Consider the following 21,898-nt stretch of genomic DNA (forward strand, 5'->3'; position numbering starts at 1 on the left):
TGTTTGACTACTTGACAGAAAGGAAGGGCCAGCTCCACGTTAGCGACCCAGAAGATTTAATGATCCGAACGGACGGCTGAGGGATTTGTGGCTCTGAAACAAGCTCCATAAATGATTGATTGCTTCGGGCTGCTCTACTGGAAGGTGGACATTTTTTACTTCTCAGGAAAACCAAGCAACATCCGTCAACGACAGAGAAGCCACTCAGCAAACACAACTTAGCCCCTGCGCCGTCCCATCTGGCGTCAGATGATCCAAGTGCTGCTTTTAGTCTCTTGTTTCTTTTCTTCCACCATCTCAGAGCAAATATACACTAAACAGATGTGTGGACGGAAGGAAAGTCACTTTTGAATCATCTGACGTCGCTAGCTCACATCGTGTTTCCAAACTGAGCGTCAACAGGAAAGCGGCTGGATCTGACTGGATCTTTAACTCGTGTGGCGCGTTTAACTGAGAAAGACACGAGAAGAGGGGCTGTAAATAACACAAGCCCACTCCATTTGCTGGAAAACGCTCTGTGCAGAATGACTAATGGCAGGATGGAGGTAGGTGGGGGCAGCTACCAAATTATGTAATACTCAAGACCTGTTCGTTTGTGCAAGATGAAATTACATGACAAGTACACAGGAGCAGAGTTCAAAACATTGATTGGCACAAAAAACAAAACAAACAAACAAAAAAACTCAGCTTGGAAACAAGGTTTGAGTCCACTCTGGTGTTCTACGGGGTCGACGGTAAGAATCGGCTGAATGATGAGGATCCTGAAGTGCCACCACTTCAGAGAGTGTGGTAATTACGGTCCTGGGATTTGCAGAACTTGTACAGGAAGAAGATAACGGCCTGCAGGCCCATCACCAGCACTATTCCCCCGATGAAGCTTGCAGCGTCAAACGTTGAGTTTTTGTGAGGGGGGGCTGTTGTGGTGTTTGGTACTACAATAAAAACAGACCACAGAAATCAGATTATTCTGGTTAAAATTATAATCCGACATACAGAACAGGACTTACATGAAGTGGAGGTTGTGTTAGGATTCGGTGCGACAGTAGTAACTGTTGAATTGTCTGAAAACAAGTCACAGTGAGAGAAAACACATTAGTTATGGCTGATTTGGCAGCATCGCTTAGTACTTCAGTGGCTTGTCAGTGAAATGAAATGAACATCCTGGTTACGGAGACCTAAACGTACATTTATTCCCCACAGGAAGATACAAGCAGCTTCATCCTCAACCCAAACTGCCGTGCCTGGTAGTGATTCATACTGAACAGGGTAAAAGATCCCCAGCATATTAAAATCAAACAGCATTGGCATCCCCGCTGCTATAAAAAAACTACAGAACACCGGTGACCGCCAGAGACAGAACGTGAAAAAATATGGAAATATTTGGTGACTTTGATACATTTGCCGGATGTTGAGCACACGATGTGAAAACGTGCTTGTTGCAGTTTGGTCACAAACTAACATTTCTGATGTGCAGAAATGAAATGAAGAGTTTCAGATGAGTTACAGAAGCCCTCAACGACCCTGTGAATATTTTGAGAAGACATTTATTGCGTTCCCGACAGCGAGAAGTAAGGAAGTCGGGAATCTTCGTTAACTCTTTTATTCTTCTATAACAAAAACTTTCCACAACTGACAGCAGAAGCTCCACTAAATACGCAAACAAGGCAGATCTAAATTTCTCAGCTACTCTTTTTAAAACAAACATTTAGAAGTTGAGGTTCTGCAACAAGACTGTGAGGCTTCTGAGGAAGAACATCTGACACAAACGACTTGGCGGTTGCTACGGTGACGCTTGCATCACTCAGATTTGACCCAAACCGAAGTGAAAAGGTCGACCTGTACCTGGCTTCCAACATCTCCCTCAATAAAGAAGATCACTAGGAAGTGGCGACATTCTTAAGGACACGGCGAGCTACACGAAACACAGAACAGCTGAGGCTTTAAGGCAACAGTTACCTGTGGTATTGGTGTTAGAGGTGGTGGTGACAACAGTGGAATGAGGAGAAGTAGTCGTGGAAGGGGTGGCTGGAGGTGGGGTGGTTGTCGTATTATTAGCTGGACAGAGAACCAACACCAAGACACCGTGTATAAAAGACAGCAAGACAAAAGCACCCAAAAGACAAGTTTAGCCAACAGATGAAAGACCCAACAGTTACCAGCATCACCTTATGGCGCTTAAGCGCCATTCCCATCTGTACCGGGTCGGCCCGGGCCGGGTAGCGTAGGTTGTTTACATATCTGGGTGGCCTGGTATTTTTCCGGGCCAACCAAGGCTCATTCTCAGCCCTCTTCTCGAGGGGGTCTGCTTCAGGCCAACCAGGGCCAACACACCCACTGCTGACAGCAAATTCACACCTTCCATTAGAGCAAGCCTCTGATTGGTGGGTAGAATCAGCCCACATGGGCTTAAGGCATGCTCAATTCATTATCATTCATTATCATGTTGATTACCCAGAAGCAAGGATGTGTGGAAACAACCGGGCCAGGCTGGGGCCGACTGGGGCTACCCGGCCTGGGCCGACCCGGTACAGATGGGAATGACGTCTTAGACATTGGCGTGGGGGTTTGGTCGGGCTGGATGGCGTGAGTTCGGGCTGGTACGGGCGGTGTAGTGTTCATATATAAATTTGAGGGACTTCTCAAGAATGCGTTAATTCCCGAGCTTGTGGGCGGCGCTTAATACGCGCGGGAAAGTCCACTCCATAAGGTAAACAAAGGTGGACATGAGCGGTGTTGCTTTTGGAGACTCTGAACCACATTATTTTATTAATTTGCTGTGTGTCCCCTCATAATCTTGTACCACACACACACCCACACACACACACACACACACACACACACACCCAGATTTCTCCCCTGAGCAGCCGTCTGTAATACTTTTTGATGGAGAAATGTGTGTTTTTTGTTTAATATTGACTCAGCGCAATCACTAAAGAAATTCTGTCCATAAAAGTGATGAACAGAACCGGTGACAAAGGGCAGCCCTGGCGGAGTCCAACCCTCACTGGGAACAGGTCCGACTTACTACCGGCTATGCGGACCAAACTCACGCTCCTCTGGTAAAGGGACTGAATGGCCCTTAACAGAAAGCCACCCATCCCATACTCCTGGAGCGTCCCCCACAGGGTGCCCCTGGGGACACGGTCATAAGCCTTCTCCAAATCCACAAAGCACATGTGGATTGGTTGGGCAAACTCCCATGCCCCCTCCATCATCCTTGCAAGGGTATAGAGCTGGTCCACAGTTCCACGGCCAGGACGAAAACCACATTGCTCCTCCTCTATCTGAGATTCAACTATCGATCGGACCCTCCTCTCCAGTACCTTGGCGTAGACCTTTCCAGGGAGGCTGAGGAGTGTGATCCCCCTATAGTTGGAACACACCCTCAGGTCACCCTTCTTAAAGATGGGGACCACCACCCCGGTCTGCCACTCCCTAGGAACTGCCCCCGATGACCACGCAATGTTGTAGAGACGTGTCAACCATGACAGCCCTACAACATCCATAGCCTTGAGATACCCAGGACGAACCTCATCCGCCCCCGGGGCTCCGCCGCTGTGTAGTTGTTTGACTACCTCAGCAACTTCTGCCCCCGAGATCGGACAGTCCATCCCCAGGCCTCCCAGCTCTGGTTCCTCCTCGGAATGCGCATTGGTGGGATTGAGGAGCTCCTCAAAGTATTCCTTCCACCGTCCGACTATAGCCTCAGTTGACGTCAGCAGCTCCCCATCCCCACTGTAAACAGTGTGAGCGAGTTGCTGCCTTCCTCTCCTGAGGCGCCGGACAGTTTGCCAGAACCTCTTTGGAGCCGATCGATAGTCTTTCTCCATGGCCTCACCAAACTCCTCCCACGCCCGAGATTTTGCCTCGGCAACTGCCACTGCTGCACCCCGCTTGGCTATCCGGTACCTGTCTGCTGCCTCCGGAGACCCACAGACCAGCCACGCCCTGTAGGCCTCCTTCTTCAGCCTGACGGCTCCCCGAACCTCTGGTGTCCACCAGCGGGTACGGGGGTTGCCACCACGACTGGCACCGGCCACCTTACGACCACAGCTAGCAACAGCCGCCTCGACAATCGCAGAGTGGAACAAGGCCCACTCGGACTCAATGTCCCCCACTGCTCTCGGGACGTGGTCAAAGCTCTGCCGGAGGTGGGAGTTGAAGACCGTCTTGACAGGTTCTTCTGCCAGGCGTTCCCAGCAGACCCTCACTATGCGTTTGGGTCTGCCAGGTCTACGCGGCATGTTCCCTTGCCATCTGATCCAACTCACCACCAGGTGGTGATCAGTTGACAGCTCCGCCCCTCTCTTCACTCGGGTGTCCAAAACATACGGCCGCAGGTCAGATGATACGACTACAAAATCTATCATCGACCTGTGACCTAGGCTGCCCTGGTACCAAGTGTACCGATGGGCATCCTTATGTTCGAACATGGTGTTCGTTATGGCCAAACTGCGGCTTGCACAGAAGTCCAATAACAAAACACCGCTCGAGTTCAGATTAGGTGGGCCGTTCCTCCCAATCACACCCCTCCAGGTCAAGCTGTCATTGCCCACGTGAGCATTGAAGTCCCCCAGCAGGACAATGGAGTCCCCTGACGGAGCACTATCTAGCACTCGTCCCAGGGACTCCAAAAAGGGTGGGTACTCTGAACTGATATTTGGCCCATAAGCACAAACAACAGTCAGGACCCGTTCCCCGACCCGAAGGCGCAAGGAAGCTACCCTCTCGTCCCCCGGGGTAAACCCCAACACACAGGCAGAGAGTCTCGGGGCTAACAAAAAGCCAACCCCAGCCCTCCGCCTCTCACCCGGAGCAACTCCAGCAAAGTAGAGTGTCCAACCCCTCTCCAGGTCTCGGGTTCCAGAGCCAATGCAATGTGTCGAGGTGAGTCCGACTATATCTAGCCGGTACCGCTCAACCTCTGCCACAAGCTCCGGCTCCTTCCCCGCCAGCGAGGTGACGTTCCATGTCCCAAGAACTAGTTTTCTTGTCTGGGGATCGGACCGCCAAGGCTCCCGCCTTGGTCTGCCACCCGATTCGCATTGCACCGGACCCTTCATGTTCCTCCTGCGGGTGGTGGGTCCACAGTTGGACGAGCCCATGTATCCGGTTCGGGCTGGGCCCGGCCGGGCCCCATGGGCGAAAGCCCGGCCACCAGGCGCTCGCTCACGGGCCCCAACCCCAGGCCTGGCTCCAGGGTGGGACCCCGGTAACCCTCCGGGCCGGGTACTCCGACTCTTCGTTTTAACCGCCATGAAAGATCCTTCGAACCGTTCTTTGTCTCACCCTTCACCTAAGACCAATTTGTCATGGGAGACCCTACCAGGGGCACTAAGTGCCCCAGACAACATAGCTCCTAGGATCATTAGGGCACTCAAACTCCTCCACCACGATAAGGTGACGGTTCAAGGAGGAGCCGTGGTGTGGAGTGTGTCGAGTTTGGTGGCAGGAGAATCTCGTCTCTGCTTTTTGCGGATGATGTGGTCCTCCTAGCTTCATCCAGCTCTGACCTTCAGCTCTTGCTGAGTAGGTTCGCGGCCGAATGTGAAGCGGCTGGGATGAGGATCAGCACCTCCAAATCTGAGACCATGGTTCTCGACCGGAAAAGGGTGGCTTGCCACCTCCGGGTCGGGGGAGAGGTCCTACCTCAAGTGGAGGAGTTTAAGTATCTCGGGGTCTTGTTCACGAGTGAGGGTAGGAGGGATCGGGAGATCGACAGGCGGATTGGTTCGGCGTCTGCAGTGATGCGGACGCTGAGCCGATCTGTCGTGGGGAAGAGGGAGCTGAGCCAGAAAGCCAGGCTCTCGATTTACCGGTCGATCTACGTCCCAATCCTCACCTATGGTCATGAGCTTTGGGTAATGACCGAAAGAACGAGATCGCGGATACAAGCGGCCGAAATGAGTTTCCTCCGTAGGGTGGCCGGGCTCAGCCTTAGAGATAGGGTGAGGAGCTCGGACATTCGGGAGGGACTCGGAGTAGAACCGCTGCTCCTCCGGATCGAAAGGAGCCAGTTGAGGTGGTTTGGGCATCTGGTCAGGATGCCTCCTGGACGCCTCCCCGGGGAGGTGTTTCGGGCATGTCCTGCCGGCAGAAGGCCCCCGGGTCGACCCAGGACACGTTGGAGAGGTTACATCTCCAATCTGGTCCGGGAACGCCTTGGGGTCCTGCCGGAGGAGCTGGTGGACAAGGCCGGGGAGAGGACGGCCTGGAGCTCCCTAATTGGGATGCTGCCCCCGCGACCCGGACCCGGATAAGCGGAGGAAGACGAAGACGAAGCAATCACTAAAGTTGTAAAAGAACATTTTAATGTAAAATCTTTACTTTCATTCTTAAACTGCTGAGTAATTATACTTACCAACACAGCTAATGTTGGTACAGCCCTCCTGTGTCACGTTACAATAAGGCAAATCTGCAAGAAACAAACATCAGAAATAAAATACCAGAGGTTCAAGTGTGTTATCAAAACTACTCACAAAGACGATCAAGTTGTGACTCCTAAACATAATAAACGTTATTTAGAGTGGTCATGTTTATTTAGAGCAGCACACGACCGATTTACCCAGATCTCCTCCACAGGAAGGTTCAGCGCAGCGGCTCATCGTAACATTAAATTATGGCCAACATCATTTAACAAATGCACTCAGGACGGTGTTTTAATGACTGTTTAGTGAAGAAAACGCATAAGAGAACTGTGACGGTTCAAATACAGTCAAAGTGTCCAAGTTCTGAAACTACAAGGGTGAATTTCAACCGACTCAAACTGATCATGCGAACTCAAACGGTCAAATCAGACAGCAAAAACAACCCTCTTTGCTCTTAACACCGCACCATTTATGACTCAAACAGGTGAACCTTTGATTTTCTACTTGACATTTAGGATTTAAACTCTGGTTCAGGTAACAGAATCACCCGTCCCGCGATGACGGTCTGATCTGCGACAGAGGTGACAAAACATGCCTTTTTAAGGAGATTCCTGCTTTGTATTTATTGTTATTATTGTGTAATCTGAGTGATTTAGATCATGATGAGACAAGGCTCAACTACCTGTAGTCTCCAAACACTTAATAATTATTAACCCCTTAAAATTCCAGGTCCCGTGAACGCTTTGCGTTTTGTCTCGTGGGCTGGAATGCTATAAAACTTAGGGTCTCATTATCCCATTGCTGACATATTTATGAAACATTTTCATGCTGTATTTCATTTATGCTTTTCACTCTGTGATGTATGTTTTAGAAAATTACTAATGTGATCTCTATACCAAGTTATTTCTTGTAATTAAAGCTCTAAAATAAGAAAAATTGAGGCAGCCTCCTTTAGTGACACAGAAAAAAACAAAGCTAATGTAAAACGTAATGAAAGTTATATTATACATCTGATCTGGCTGGGTCATATATAAACATCAGTCTGCATCCTGTTTTATTATGTAATTAGTGACTTATTAACAAAGGAGACTTTGCCCTCATCAGGTCCCGTCTGTCCCAGTTAGGCCAAGAGAGAAATATTATGCTTCACACTCACAAGTTAGTGATTTACAAACACGATTCACATATAATAGAGGAACCTCCATCCAGCGTGCGTTTTAGTTTGTGTCAATGATGAGACGATGAGTCATTATGACGATCAGCATCTTGTGATGCTGCGTTCTTTTCACTCCCAGTTAGTGTGATAAACACACGGCAGCTGCTGCTAGTGAAGCTTTAAATACCATCAGCTGATGGTGATGATCGCACAAATCTGTCACAAGGAAGGATTAAAGCTGTAAATAGATCATTTATTCTAACCCTCTTATTGTTTCACTATTTTACATTTTAGTGTGAAAACAGGCAGAAACTATACATGACATCAAAAATACCTATAACTGGTCGTGATTGTCGTGTTGTACACATGAATAACATGGTACTGTTTGCCAACAATGTAAATTATACATCAATTTAAATATTTCTTATTTTGTGATTCGACTAAAACTAGAGGCCGGCCAATACGGGTTTTCTTTAAGGCCGATGCCGATTTTTAATGATTTTTGTTGCCGATAGTCGATCTCTAAAGCCGATTATTAAGGCCGATATGTGTGTGTGTGTGTGTGTGTATCTTCATACACACACGCACACACACACACGCGCACACACGCGCGCACACGCGCGCGCGCGTTTTAGCAGCACACTGATTGTGAAAGACAACTGAACACTCACTGTGTGCAATATAAATTAAATAAGTCAATAAATCTCTTAATATTTATTGAACTTCTAATATAAAACAAACTGTAAACATTTAAAAAATACTTTGTTGGTGTCTTTCGGCCGGGTACTCTCTTTAGTCTAATTGGCGGCGATTGCCACACAGGTGCCTGATATTTATTTTAATTTTTTTTATCGGCTTACAAAAATAATTTTGGTCGAATTGAAAAAAATGTTTATATAGGTCAACGTCTAATTAAAACAAACTCTCAGATCTCAACTTTTCGCCATAACTACTGCCAACTGATCAGTGTTTTTGCAACTAATGCAGACATGGCCTCAGAATGGTCTTACTGGAGTTGAAGCAAAATCTCTTAAAAATGTTAAGTCTAATTTGATTACTTTTTAAAGTTCAATTATACTCATATTTATAATACATTTGCAGTAGTCTCTAGTAGGAATGAATGCCTTGTAAGTTGTGCTCTGGGGGGAAAAAGCTTTAGTTTGAAAATCAGATGGCAGGATTTGGCATCTTATTTTCTGATATCCTGACATCTCGCCTTTGATTGGCTAATAGCAATGCAACTCTACCACTGACTCTGTTTTGCAAAGTTGATGTTTTGTCTTCACAAATAACACAAGCCTGGAGGAGTTCTGCTGTGTGGTGGAGTTGCTAATGCTAACAGAACAGAGGGTTTTCGATTCCCTGAAAGAGACACTGTACATGAAACAGCAGAAACAGTCAATTAAAATAGCAGATGGCTGAAAGCTGTTGGTGTGTGGCGTTTTCATATTGCCTTTTTGATGCATGTGGGCTAAGGAGTTAAATATTTTCACACATTGGGGTTTTAAAGGGTGAGTCACACCCTGGGAAGAGACTTAGTTCACCCACACTTCCTGTTAAAAAAATTATCCTGAGGGAGGCGTTGCCTAGCGGACCGAGAGGGGCATTGAAGCAGTGATTGACGGCACCCTCCTCCACCCTGTGAGTAATCGGAAGGTTATAGGTTCAATCCCGGCTCCCGACAGAGAATGCTGCTGTGTCCTTGGGAAAGACACTTAACATGCCTTGCCTGCTGGCAGTGCTCGAAGGGACCAGTGGCGCCAGTGTTCAGCAGCCTCAATTCCATCAGTGTGTCCCAGGGCAGCTGTGGCTACATTGTAGCTCATCATCGCCAGCATGTGAAAGTGTGTGTGCATGGGTGGATGACCGATTGTGCTGTGAAGCGCCTTGGGGGGTTGTAGAACCCTAAGGTGCTATACAAATACAGACCATTACCGTTGGCTAACAGCAACACAACCTCTGTTCACCCTTCTTTCTTGGGAAAAAAATACAATGTTGATGTTTCATCTCCACTAATAACACAAGCCTGAATATGTTCCGCTAAGTTGTGGAGTTGCTAATGCTAATGGTTAGCTTCTACTGGCTGAGACGCATGATCTTCTTCAGCCTTTGGTGGTCACAAGCTAAGGTGGGCAAGGCCATGAAGGCCAGTTTATTCTGACCCAATCATTTCCCCATCTGCTTCCTTTCTGCGTCTAATGCAGACGATTAGGGGTGAAGAAAACATTCACGCTCAGCACGCACATGCAACTTAAGAGCGACCGTTCATATTTCAAGAACAAGTATTCTCAGTGAACGAGGCCTTCAACGTTTGTTGGGTGTGTGCTCCGATGCGAGGTGTGGCTGTTCTGCAAAAATGTTTTAAATGTTTTTAAGTTGGTTAAAATAGACTTACGTTTTTCTGGCTGAACATTGCACTGTGACACAGTGATCAATGTTCCGTTTACTGGGTTTTCACTATTTTAACAATATATTCCAGAACATAAAAATGCATCAACTGCAATAATCGTTTATTAATGTCTTAACTGTCAGCTAAAAGCATGGATTTGATTATGAAAACAGAACATATGTAAGTATTGTGAGGCTTCAGTCTACCCAACAACATGGTTCAACAGGTCCTACAACCGTTGAGGAAAATATTTCACACAAACATTCAAAAAAGAGAAAATTTGCAGACCTTTGACTTGTATGTAAACACAAATGTGTTTATTTGTTTTAAAGGAGATATTATCCTTGTGAATACAGGAACACCACAAAGAGAACAGTTCTTCCCTGTGGTGCACCTGGTGTTGTAAAACACGTGTCACACCTTTGCTGGTTCTCATATCATAATCCAGAGAAACCACACTGAATGACCCTCATCAGATGGCTTCCATGAATCACAAACACACCAACGTCAATGCAAAGAAAGCAGAGCTGCAGCGATTGTTGAAACCATCCTTTTGGCTGTCTCCAAATAAGGTCATAAATGACTCACTGGCTTGTGTTGCATTTTCCAAAGCTCACAGGGCTGGATTTTGCAGTTCTTGCTTCAGACTATGTGTTCATCCAGCACTCGCCTTGAATACAAACTTGTACCAAGCAGCTGCTCTGTCGTAGTTATTAGTTAGTGGAGCTCATGATCCCAGATTCTATTAGGACCGTGTCACTTTGCTGTTGCTTCAGTTATGCGAGGCATCTGGTAGCTGTTCAGTTAGACGTCTGTTGCTGCTGCTTATGCAGCATCCCACTGCTTTATAAGATTTTATTAAGCCACATTACATCGTTTAACTGTTAAGACACAACTGGACAAGGATAAAGTGATCAACTGTCTTAAATGAAAGGTAGGGCTGCACAATATATCGCAATATCAGCATGTGCAATATGCATACCAGATAAATATCGTAATGAACGGTCAGCTCAAATTTTCAAATCAAATAGAGCTCTTCACCCATTTGGCCAACTAGGTGGGTTCTCAAAGGTTAGATGCCCGCCCCAGAGGCGGACGGCACTTCATTTTGATGGTTAGCAAACACCTGAGTTAGCTTTGTTCTCATTTTTCTGCTGATTCTGCTTTTCCTGGGATCCACTGATTGCCTTTTCTTGTTCATTTTCTTTTTCCCTTTCCTCACATCTTTTGCTTTTCTCATTTTTAGGATTTTTTTGTCATTTTTTGAGTTAAGTTTTTATTTATCACAAGTATTATCATCACCGCAATATTAATCACTGTTATCACATATCGCAGGTTTTCCTAATATCGTGCAGCCCTAGTGAAAGGTAAAACTTATACAGAACTGTCGCTTCAACAAAACCTATCTGACAACAGAAAATAGGCTAAAAGATCTCTAAAAACAACAGAACACACGTATCCTGTTCTAAAGAAATTCAAGACCAAAATAAGTCAGAACATCTAAAGCACCGCAGGCCTCACCTGGGTAAAGTCAGACTTCACAATTCAACAGAAAGCAAGAAGCAGGGTAAAAATGTCATCATGGGTGAGATCTTCTGATGTTTACCAAAATAAATAAATAAACATCTCAATAAGCCTAAATCCTTGTAGGAAAATCTTCAGTGGACTGATGAGACAAAAGTGGAACTTTGTTTAGGGAATGTGTTCCACTAATTTACTACATTTGTGAAAAAGTTTCATACCAGCAGTCCAACACGGTGCTGGTGGTATGATGATCTGGGTTCTGTTTTTCTGCTTCAGGATTGCCTGCTGTAATTGATTTATCCATAAATTCTGCTCTCTAGCAATTTGACCTGTGACCTTAAGAGATTTCTTTAAAGTTAAAGTCCCATAGACATCATGACACAATGGTGAAATTCTTTGACCCATTTGACCCATCCTCATGAGGGGGGTAGCGGTGAGCTGCAGCGGTGGTTTAAACCCCAATCCAACCCCTTAAAGCTGAGTGTCAAGCAGGGGGGCATTGGGTCCCATTAGTAAAGTCTATGGTATGACCCAACCGCGAATCGAACCCCAATCTTTACCACTAGGCCACTGAGCTGAGAAGTTAATAAACCAATATTCCTTTATCACTGGTTTCCTCTAATTAACAGAAGATCCTTCCTGACTGCAGCTAAATACCAGGTTACTACAACGTTCTATTTCCCTCTAGGATTAATAAAGTATTTTTCAGCCGACTCAGACTGAATTAAAACGGTTGATTTTTTAAAGTGGGCCAAAGTTCCTCCCCGGTGACACAAGACACTTGTTACAACACTTGACTGCAGTTGTTGCACCAAGGGTGTTACAACCAATGATCAACTTTAGAGAGCAATTACTTTTTAACATTTTTTCCATCATAGGAATAAAATACATTTGAAAACAGATTTTTGTTTTTACTCAGGTTACAGAAATGTATTTTTCTAATCTAAAACATTTAAATGTTACCAGGAAAATAGCTAAATCTGAAGAAATCTAAGGAGGGAAACACACTCCCAACAGTGTAAATGTGAAACCTCCTCATGGGCAAAATTAGAGGCTATTTTTCCCCAGCGCACACATCTTTTTGTGTAATCTGACACTAAAGTCTACGTACGTTTAACCATATGGATGAGGGTTTTCTTCGGTCTCTGTGAGGTCAGAGGGACGCTATCTCACAGGCTGCTGTGAAAGTTCAGGCTCGCTCTCACCCTTTGTCAAGATGGTGACATTATTATCACCTCTACTGAGCTTTCCAGCCTCGAATTGACCACTAAAGGCAGCTTCAGAGTGAAAGAGCGCACCACAAGCAGCCTGCATTTAAAGCATGACAAAGCTTCCGTGTACACGTGTAAGGTTGAGCGCTTAAGCATGAGACAGCGCTTGTATTGCAGGAAATCCCTAAACCAAACACAAATCTGGTAACAACAGGGAAAGCATTTACTTGCAAAAAAAGAAGCAATCTCAAAGGTCGGGGCTTAGATTAAAACTTAGCAACAAGCACGATCACCAAATTAACTTTTGTTTGCTTATGTCCCAAGCTGTCATTACCTCTTGTGCAGAAAACGCTACAGTAAACAAGGTCTGCCTCTGGAAAAACAATAAAACCTACCCATCTAGTCTTGCATGACCCTGAAAAGAGCTGCAGCCTCGCTCATCCTGCTCAGTCACTCAACAATGCACAGAGTGTTGTTTAATCAAAAAGCCATTCAGCATTGTTACAGAAAGTGAGAGGCAGGTGTGTGATGACCAAATTCTTATTGAGGTTCTTCTGAAGAGAATCAAAGCTTTTTGGCTGGTGAGGTTGCCTAACAGGTCAGCACTAATGACAGTTAAAACACATGTTCCTGTTTCTGCATGTTACAAAGGCATGAGCAACGTCCATTATCTGAGCTACAAAGGTGAGGTTGATGATGTTTTACTGGAACTTTTTTCTGCCATATTGCTCAGAATTCTCTTGACAAATCAATGGCAACAAATGAATTAAATGTTTTGTCCAAAAAGGAATAATTTTAAACACCTCTTAAATGTACCTAAGCCAATCATTGTAAACATCCCATTCTTATCAGTTGGATCCTAATCCATCCATCAAACTGCCCTTTGACCGTCTCTCCCCTCTACTCAAACTCGTCTTTGTGAACGAATCACCCGTTCTTGGCTCGGAGCAGCTGGGCTGCCAAATGAGACAGACAGATTATTTCTGTTGTTTTGTAGTTTATAAACTTCATTTAAGGAGTTGTTTTACATGTTCTAATAAGAGTCTAGCTCTGTTCTAGTTGGGAAACGCTTATGTGACGGACCTGTTGTCTGCTAATGCAGCCTGTCCTCTGTTGGCTGGCAGAGCTGTTTATTGCAGAACACGTAAAGACCACCACCCACATCAGTAACCAGTAGTGCCAGTGTATAGGGTAGGGCTGCACAATATATCGAAAAATGATCGTCATCGGGATAACAGGACGTGCGATAGGCCCATCGCAAAGCACGTGGCGATAAATGTTTGGTTCAACATTTCCATCCGTGTCATACATCAAATTTTTGTAAACCAGCTCTGTTTTTTACGCGGAAGTATTATTTGACCAATCAAATGTAGCCCTTCTGATATGCGGCCAATCAGATGGTTCCGTTCACATAATATGCTCGCCCCCACGTAGACCTTAGGATGGAAAGCAACACCCGAACATTAGCGGCGCCATTCCCTTGTTCGTCATGCTGGCTCAGAGCTACGAACACACTTTGTGCTGAGGTTTCTGGAATCAGCGCTGCTTTCAAACGTGAACGTGAGTCCGCTCAGTGTCGTTAATCATTTTTTACCGAGCTGACTCCGACACGTGCCGGTAAACCAACCCACCTTCATGTCACTAGTGTTCCACCGCGTGATGATGTTAGCCCCAGGCTCCGGTTAGCTTCCAGCTAAAAGGCTACAGCACTCTCCTCCCAGTCCCACCCTGCTAAAGAGGGCCTGGAAAAGTTCCCCCACACATCAAAGTGATTTTTCCTTTATAAGCTTTTATAACCTTGTTAATCAGGATAGTTGATTTGCTGCTTCACATAAACTGTCAGTCAGAAGCTCTGCTAGCCGGTTACCTTAAGAGGAGCTAGTTCAATTTGTTAGCTTGTTATCAGAATCATAGTTGCAGTTTCATCATCTGAGCTGCTTTTTAAGATCTAGGTAAACTTGTTCAATTTGGGGTTAAAAACAAATGTTTTCACATATTTTCCATGTAGTTTTTTGCCAGTTCCTCTTCTGAAAGGTAGACAATTGTTTTTCTCTTTCCCTCAGAAAATCTTAATATTCTCCTAGTTTGGCCCAGCACAGTTCACTTCCCAATTACAGCAACAGCCTTATATCATAAAAATGTTTAGTAGCAATGAGAGAATTTGCTGTTGCATTTAAGTGATGTTAACTGTTATTTAACATTTAAACTTATTTTCTGATTTTTTTATTTATTCAAAAACCCTGGTGAGGGATGTTTTTCTGTATTTGGAGCATCAGAAGAAGTTTTATGGTGGAGGTGATGTTTTAAAGTCACTGAGAAACTGCATGCATGCAGTTTGTTGTTTTGCTGCTAATACAGTAGCAGGTGCAGCTGCATGTTTTTGCAATAAAAATGTTATGTTGTAATGGAATTCATGCATTAGTTTTTGTTTGCTTTGAGCCCAAAGCAGACGTCACACATCAGACGACATCGACACTGCATGTTCATTTATCGTGACTAATATCGATATCGCAATATTAAGCACTGTTATTGAAAATCGCAGGTTTTCCTAATATCGTGCAGCCCTAGTACTGTCAAATCGCCATTAGTAATAACCATTTTGTGTGAGGCTGAGGCTATCCTGAACGACCGACCAATAACCAAACTATCAGAAGATCCCAATGATCTTGAGGCTTTAACGCCCAATCATTTACTCTTCATGAAAGGAAAACCTGTCCTTCCGCCAGGTATTTTTAAAAAGGAGGATCTTTATGTTAAAAGACAGTGGAAACAGTGCAATATATCGCTGAGTTGTTTTGGAAGCGATGGATCAGGGAGTACTTGCCACTGTTGCAGGAAAAACAAAAATGGATCAAAAAGAAAAAAGGTTTAGAAATAGGAGACATAGTTCTGGTTATGGACTACACCATGCCCAGGGGCTCATGGGTATAGAGCTCCGGGAGTTGACGTCACTTCTCCCGGCATGCAACAGTTCAAATCGAAACGGCGCCATATTGGCAGGCGGAAGCCAGCAGCTGGACTATTTGTTATTGTCAGAAAACTCAATCAGACTGGAAATATGGAAGATTCCTGTTGTGCCCCAGGAAGCAGAACAGACGCGGACAACATACAGTAAGGGATGAGCCATCTACAGGATTCGCCAAGATCCAGAACGCCGCAAACATTGGATCATTGTAATAAAACGCACTAGTGACCGGGCTAAAATGAAACTGTGGGACCCCGAGAGTAAAGGTTTTCGCTTATGCAGCAACCGCTTCATATCAGGTACTTAAACCAACGCTTTCTCAACTGTGTATGGTATTTATTTTAAATGCTTTTATTACGATTCTTAGTGGGCTTCCTAAACTTATTTTGGCGTGGCTTTTTCTGTCTTATTACTCATAGCAACAAGTAAACGTCACGTAAAACGTTGCACGTGAGTTCTGCGTGCTGCCGTTGACGTGGTTTATGATCACAGCAATTAACCGGCTAAGCTGTATTTAATTTTTAAGCAATGGTTGATCAGTTGTCAGATCACACAAAAAAAAGCACTTTGGATTGCTATTATCTTTCTCACCGAGTCAGATCTCGGACAGATCCTGAGACGCTCCTGCCTGACATATTTATTTTATTCACGGAAAAAAATCAGACTAGTGATTTCTCTTGGCGTTCAGTTTATACATTCAAACAGCACAGCACTCTATTTAAACTACTTACATGTAAATCTATGTTATTTGTCCATCCATCCACCCATTGTCATCTGCTTATCCGGAGTCGGGTTGCGGGGGCAGTAGCGTCGAGAGGCCCAGACTTCCCTCTCCCCAGCCACTTGGGCCAGCTCCTCTGGGGGAATCCCAAGGGGTTCCCTGGCCAGGTCCGGTAAGAAGCCCGCTCCGACAGCTTCTGGCGTTTTTAAAAAGTATCCCAGGGGCACGGTAAGGGTCGGAGATGTTTAGTCTATTTAATTTCTGACTATATAAAATGATTTCTTCGGTTTTAAAGTGTGAAGTAAACTCCGACGAAGTAAAATCCAAGCCGATCCCGTTCATTTTGTTTACCTTTGTTGCCTGCCAACATGGCGTCTACTCTCTGAGAGTCACGTGACGTCCGGAGCTCTATTAGCGAAAGTCCTAAAAACATTTCCTGACAAGAAGGGCTTAGTTTGGGTAGTTCGCCCCCAAACTAAAGCTAACATTATCGAAAGACCCATAACTAAACTATGTTTAGTATGTGAAGGGTCAACTTGGGTTTCAATAGGTATTAAGGTTGTTTTGGTTTAAAATATTTTGTATCTTGTATTGTGTATTTTTGTTTATAATGGCTCCTGTAATTTAAGTTATTGTAATTGCTATGTCTTCTGCCATGCGCAATTAAGGGCTGGCGTGTAGGAGCCAAATGTGTTTTCTGTCTGCATAGCTGAGAGGAGGCTTGGCCTCAGCCGATTGGTTGATTTGATTGTGGAAGCACCAGCCTACTTAAACCGATGCAGATCAGACTCAGGTGTTGCTGAAACGGAACAAACAGTTTTTTACTGTGTAGCGAGGACTGTGGCTGGGTGTAAAGGACTCTGCGGACGGCCATTGGGGCAAGTAACGCATTCACTGTAAACCGCTTTAATTGCAAGTAAATGGGTCATGGACATTTTGGAAGGACGAAATAATAAACATCATCGGAAATAAACACAAGCTGCAATTCTTTTAAACACACGTAAAGACCACCACCCGCATCAGTAACCAGTAGTGCCAGTGTATAGGGCATTGGCGCTACACTTCAGCATCCTTGTTTTTCATCATAAAAGCCCAGCACTATATTAGCTAGCATACCAAAGCATTATACAGTTATGTACATGCATTGGGTTAGGAAATATGGCAGAAAATAATCTAATAATGACTTGAAAAGGTAAGAGAACACTGATTTTATAGACGTTTGACAGTATCCATTTCATTCGGCGTGATACCGTTTTCTGTGACTCTAGGAGGGTTTGACCTTTCAACTGTTGTTTACCAAAACGTAGCTTGCTTGAACAGCTCTTAATAAGAATGTCGACGTCACCTTTAATAGAAGTGAAGTTTGATTTATTTTGTCTTGAACTGCAGTGGGAGCAAAAATCAAATAGCAAGTATTCTATCTTATCTGCACACAATTTCCTGTCACTTTTGTCATTATCCTTCCTTTCCACTAAATGAAGATACTGCAGACTTCCTGTCATCCATCCCCTCATTTCCTCTCCTGTTCATTTCCCCCTCTAACCAACAGAATTCTCGAGCCAACAGACACACCTGTTCAATCCCACACTGGTGATAAATGCAAAACCCTGGTACCCAAGATACCGAGTACCCTGATATTCTGACAGCAGGAAAACAAACAGCTTCTCTCCTGAGCTGCCAAAGGCCACGGGAAGGGGAGAATAACGTTAACAGAAAGCTGTTGGTTGAGCCTAGAAACTATTTGTCATGCAGTTTTGTTTTGGCGAGCCTCTATAACTGAATAATGCATACCTCTAACCACCAGCAGACTTCCACATTAGGTTAAAGAAAACCACTGCAACAGGTTTCCTAGCTGCTCCTCTTTACGACTGAAATCTGAGAGTTTTATAATATTCAAATACTATGTGCTGTAGATTAATTTGCATTGCTATAATCTAATTATATGACTGCTATACGCAGATGCAACATATATTCACCACATCGATTCTTCTACTCCTACACTACAAGCTCACTGCTGCAATTTAAAAAAAATGGAAAAAGGGGAAATCGATGCGGTTAGCTTGTTGATTCAAAACCCAACTCTGATGAAAATGCAAAGGTATTTTCCAGTTTTGTGCTTTGGGTTTGCGGACAACTTTTTTCATATAATTACATCAGACATTATCAGGCGTGTGCCTACAGATGTCTAAATGATGCAAAGCTAAACAACAAAAGTGCAAAAATACAGCAGTTACACCAAATTAGAGCTGAAACAACTAATCGATTTAATCGATTATAATCGATTATTAAAATAGTTAACAACTTTTTTAGTCATCGATTAGTTGTTTAATAATCATATTTTACCGCATAAAGTCTATTTTTACCACAATCTGACATCGGTTACAAGCTGTTAAATTTGCCGCCAGTGTGTGGCAGTAATGAGCCACTGATCTACCAGTGGAGCCGTAGAAGAAGAAATGAGCCAATGAGTGCCCTCGGTTTTCATGACGTATCACGTTACTGACGCTCATCTTGCTGCGAGAGATGGCGGAACAAGAGGAAATACGGAAGAAAATAGAAGCGACAAAACTTTAGAGAAACCCCGGACAAAAACCTTACGAGTATGGGAGCACTTCAGTCTAGAGTCCTTGAAAAGGCAAAATATGCAAAAACCATCTAGCATGGCACGGAAGCACGACGTCCCTAAGTGAACATTTGAGACGAAAACGTGGGGGCTGATGCAGCAGAGGAAGAGCACCGTGGTCAAGTGAGCCGTCATTTGGAAGAGCCAGCCCGGTAAGTAACAGAAAATAAACAAGCTGGACTTAGTGTTTTAGCTGAGTTCGTTATAGTGGATGTTAAACATGTTTTTTTGTCGCGTCAGTCTACGGTGTTCTACTTCTGATTGACTAGATGCAATCGTGAATCTCCTCCGTGTTGTGAATCATGCGCTTGCCAAATTCAGCACGTCTGTTTATAAGAATGTTCTCGTTAAGAGAAAAACGGCACAAACCCATAACTATGTTCCTCATTCAAAAAAGGACAACTCTGCGGTGAAAAATATACAGACGAGCTGTGTCCAGGTGAATATAACGCGGCATAGTTGTACGCTTTCAATTTTTAAATACAGGAGAAATTCAGAAAAAGTCATTTTTTTACTATTAAAAGGCTGTTTTACTGTCTAACGCTGTAAAACGCCTCACAACACATTTTTATCATGTTTCTTAAACAGTATTACACAAAATAAACATTTTTCACATTTCTCTAGCTAATTTAAACACTCCCGACTCAAAGTAAAAACCTCATGAGCTTCTTACTCTGAGCTTTTTAATAGTAAAAAAATTAGACTTTTTTTCTTAATATCTCCTGTTGCGGGCTATTTTGTAGAACGTAACCCTCAAAATAAATGATCACTGTATATTGTTAATTAATTCAAATAATTTAACATTGATTTAGTGTTGTAGTGTGTGTGCTGCTTTATTTTATATGTGTACTTATTTCAGTCTATTTGTGTTTCTTATGCAGAAAAAAACAAGCAACGATGGACAACTACATGGGGAACAAGACACTCACCCCCCAGCAATTCATACCACTTACAAACTCTATTCTAAACATGCTGGTAAAAGACATGAGGCCACTATCCATGGTGGAAGGAGCAGGCTTCCAGCTAATGCTAAAAAATTATTCTGGACTGATATTTTGCACTGTTTAGCTCATTTTATACTGCTGACTGTGTTCATGCGCAATAAAATAGATTGCAGTCAACTGCACAATTCTCTTATGTTTTTTTTTCTTAACTGAAATGCATCCATCACTTGTATAGGTTAAATAGCTAAACAGTAACAAACCGATTAATCGATTAATCGAAAAAATAATCGACAGATTAATCGATTATGAAAATAATCGTTAGTTGCAGCCCTACACCAAATACTTGTGATCAAGTTTAAAGTCAGCTGCAGGGAGTTTATTTCAGCCTTGGCTTTTTGCTGCAAATGTAGTGCTTAGTAAGGCTGTTAAGATTTACAACACTGGTAGTGTTTGGTCTTTATTGCAAGATAACATCTTCCCTCACTGCCAGTAACTTCAAGAACATCTGATGTCTGGGAATTTTGGGAAATTGATCAACCAGTGGCTGTGCTCCCAGAACAAGTAAGAGGTACTTACTGGTTGTGCAGTTAATCCACTGACAGAAAGTCGAATTTCCACAGTTCTGACAAGAGGACGAAGAGCTACATTCATCTGGGAAAAAAAGCAGATTTCAGATATAAACATCTGTACATAAAATTCTTTCCAACATAAAAAACAATATTTCTATTCATTTTTGATGGCTTAGTGTTTTCGAATATGATGAAACTCTAAAAATAAATGATTTAATGTAAAGTAGTTTATTTAATAGGTTGTTTTTTTCTTTATTTGCAATCATTATTTTAGACGTAATGTTAGAAATGTAGCAAGTTAGCAAGCCCTCAAAGCTCACGTACCTCCAAAATGTCAATATAGCTAGAAGTTAGCAAAAATTGATTTTTTTCAGTAAAAATTTTTAAGATAATATAATAAATGTTGAGAAAGCTAGAGGCTCACACGTGGAGCCTCACAGAACCGGATGAAAGTCCGTTTACCCGGACCTGTGTGTCCGCAATTAGCCGCTAGCTGAGCGGCAGGAGGAGAAACTTACCTGCGTCTGTTGTGAACGCGGCGCCAATCAGCGCCATAGTCACCGCAAAAAACACCACCTTCATGTACATGGCTGCGGCAGATTTATTTCACAGCGCTAAACCGAGATAAATGTGTCCGCGGAGAAACTTCGAGATTGACGACTTCACCAATTTTCACGGAGACCTTTGGTGATGGTTGTCGCTGTGTGCTGGCTCGGCACTTCCTTCTCGGTAGGTCACGTGGAAGGTTGCAAAAGTAACTACGTCATAGGCAAGTAATGTTAAGGTTGTTGGCAAGCCAATGTAACATTTAATGCAACCATGTTGGCAAGCCAATGTAACATTTAATGCAACCACAGACCCATTTTGTCACTGTGTTTATTTATAATTTGTTACACCAGAAAGGTGCCTCATTCCCCAGGAAGCCTTGAGCAAGACTTCAGCTTAGTTACAGGTCAAAGGGACAGTGTAATGTCTTACTGTTGAATAAAGTTCTTCAAATAGTCTTAGTTTTGAGAAACCAAAACTAATTCTGACCAGATTCAGAGCAAACACAGTGGTGTCAGATTCAAAGCAGACCATATTTTGATTTCAAGAAAAAGAGGGCACTGCACCTGTGAATTTCCAATAATATTGGGATTATATTATGATAAACACCCCTGGAAGTTTGCACACGTGTTTATACTTTATTTGTTCTTGTGCAGCTATTTTGTCAGCAGTTATTATAATATAATAGTACCTTTTTTCATAAGAATCCCCCAAAAGATATATTTCTAATGTGAGGAAATTAATTCGAGACAAATGTATTTTTAAGGCGTGTAGTCTGGGTTTATTTATTGTACCAAATGTCAGTTACAAACGTAATGCTGTATTCCTTTGCAAAAGTCTTCCATGTTTCCCATGAAGAACTACAACCAACGGCAACTAGAA

General features: G+C 43.7%; 1 protein-coding gene and 1 long non-coding RNA gene across 3 annotated transcripts; one reads left to right on the forward strand and one right to left on the reverse strand.

The window, feature by feature from the left end:
* Positions 1 to 83: 83 nt before the first annotated feature.
* On the reverse strand, positions 84 to 21,249 carry cd164 (CD164 molecule, sialomucin). 2 transcript variants are annotated; one of them, XM_070543013.1, is made up of 6 exons: positions 20,989 to 21,249; positions 20,478 to 20,552; positions 6,362 to 6,415; positions 1,957 to 2,055; positions 1,008 to 1,061; positions 84 to 932 (listed from the first exon to the last, which is right to left on the reverse strand). In XM_070543013.1, the coding sequence occupies exons 1-6, from the start codon at positions 21,056 to 21,058 to the stop codon at positions 778 to 780; spliced, it is 507 nt and encodes a 168-aa protein (XP_070399114.1). In that variant the 5' UTR covers positions 21,059 to 21,249; the 3' UTR covers positions 84 to 777. The 2 variants fall into 2 exon arrangements, with proteins under 2 accessions (XP_070399114.1, XP_070399116.1); XM_070543015.1 differs by lacking the exon at positions 1,957 to 2,055.
* On the forward strand, positions 18,979 to 20,083 carry LOC139062237 (uncharacterized). Its single transcript, XR_011515836.1, has 2 exons — positions 18,979 to 19,109; positions 19,839 to 20,083. It is a non-coding gene; the product is annotated as an uncharacterized lncRNA (long non-coding RNA).
* Positions 21,250 to 21,898: the final 649 nt, after the last annotated feature.

Source organism: Nothobranchius furzeri, chromosome 2 (assembly GCF_043380555.1).
Source record: "Nothobranchius furzeri strain GRZ-AD chromosome 2, NfurGRZ-RIMD1, whole genome shotgun sequence".
NCBI lineage: Eukaryota > Metazoa > Chordata > Actinopteri > Cyprinodontiformes > Nothobranchiidae > Nothobranchius > Nothobranchius furzeri.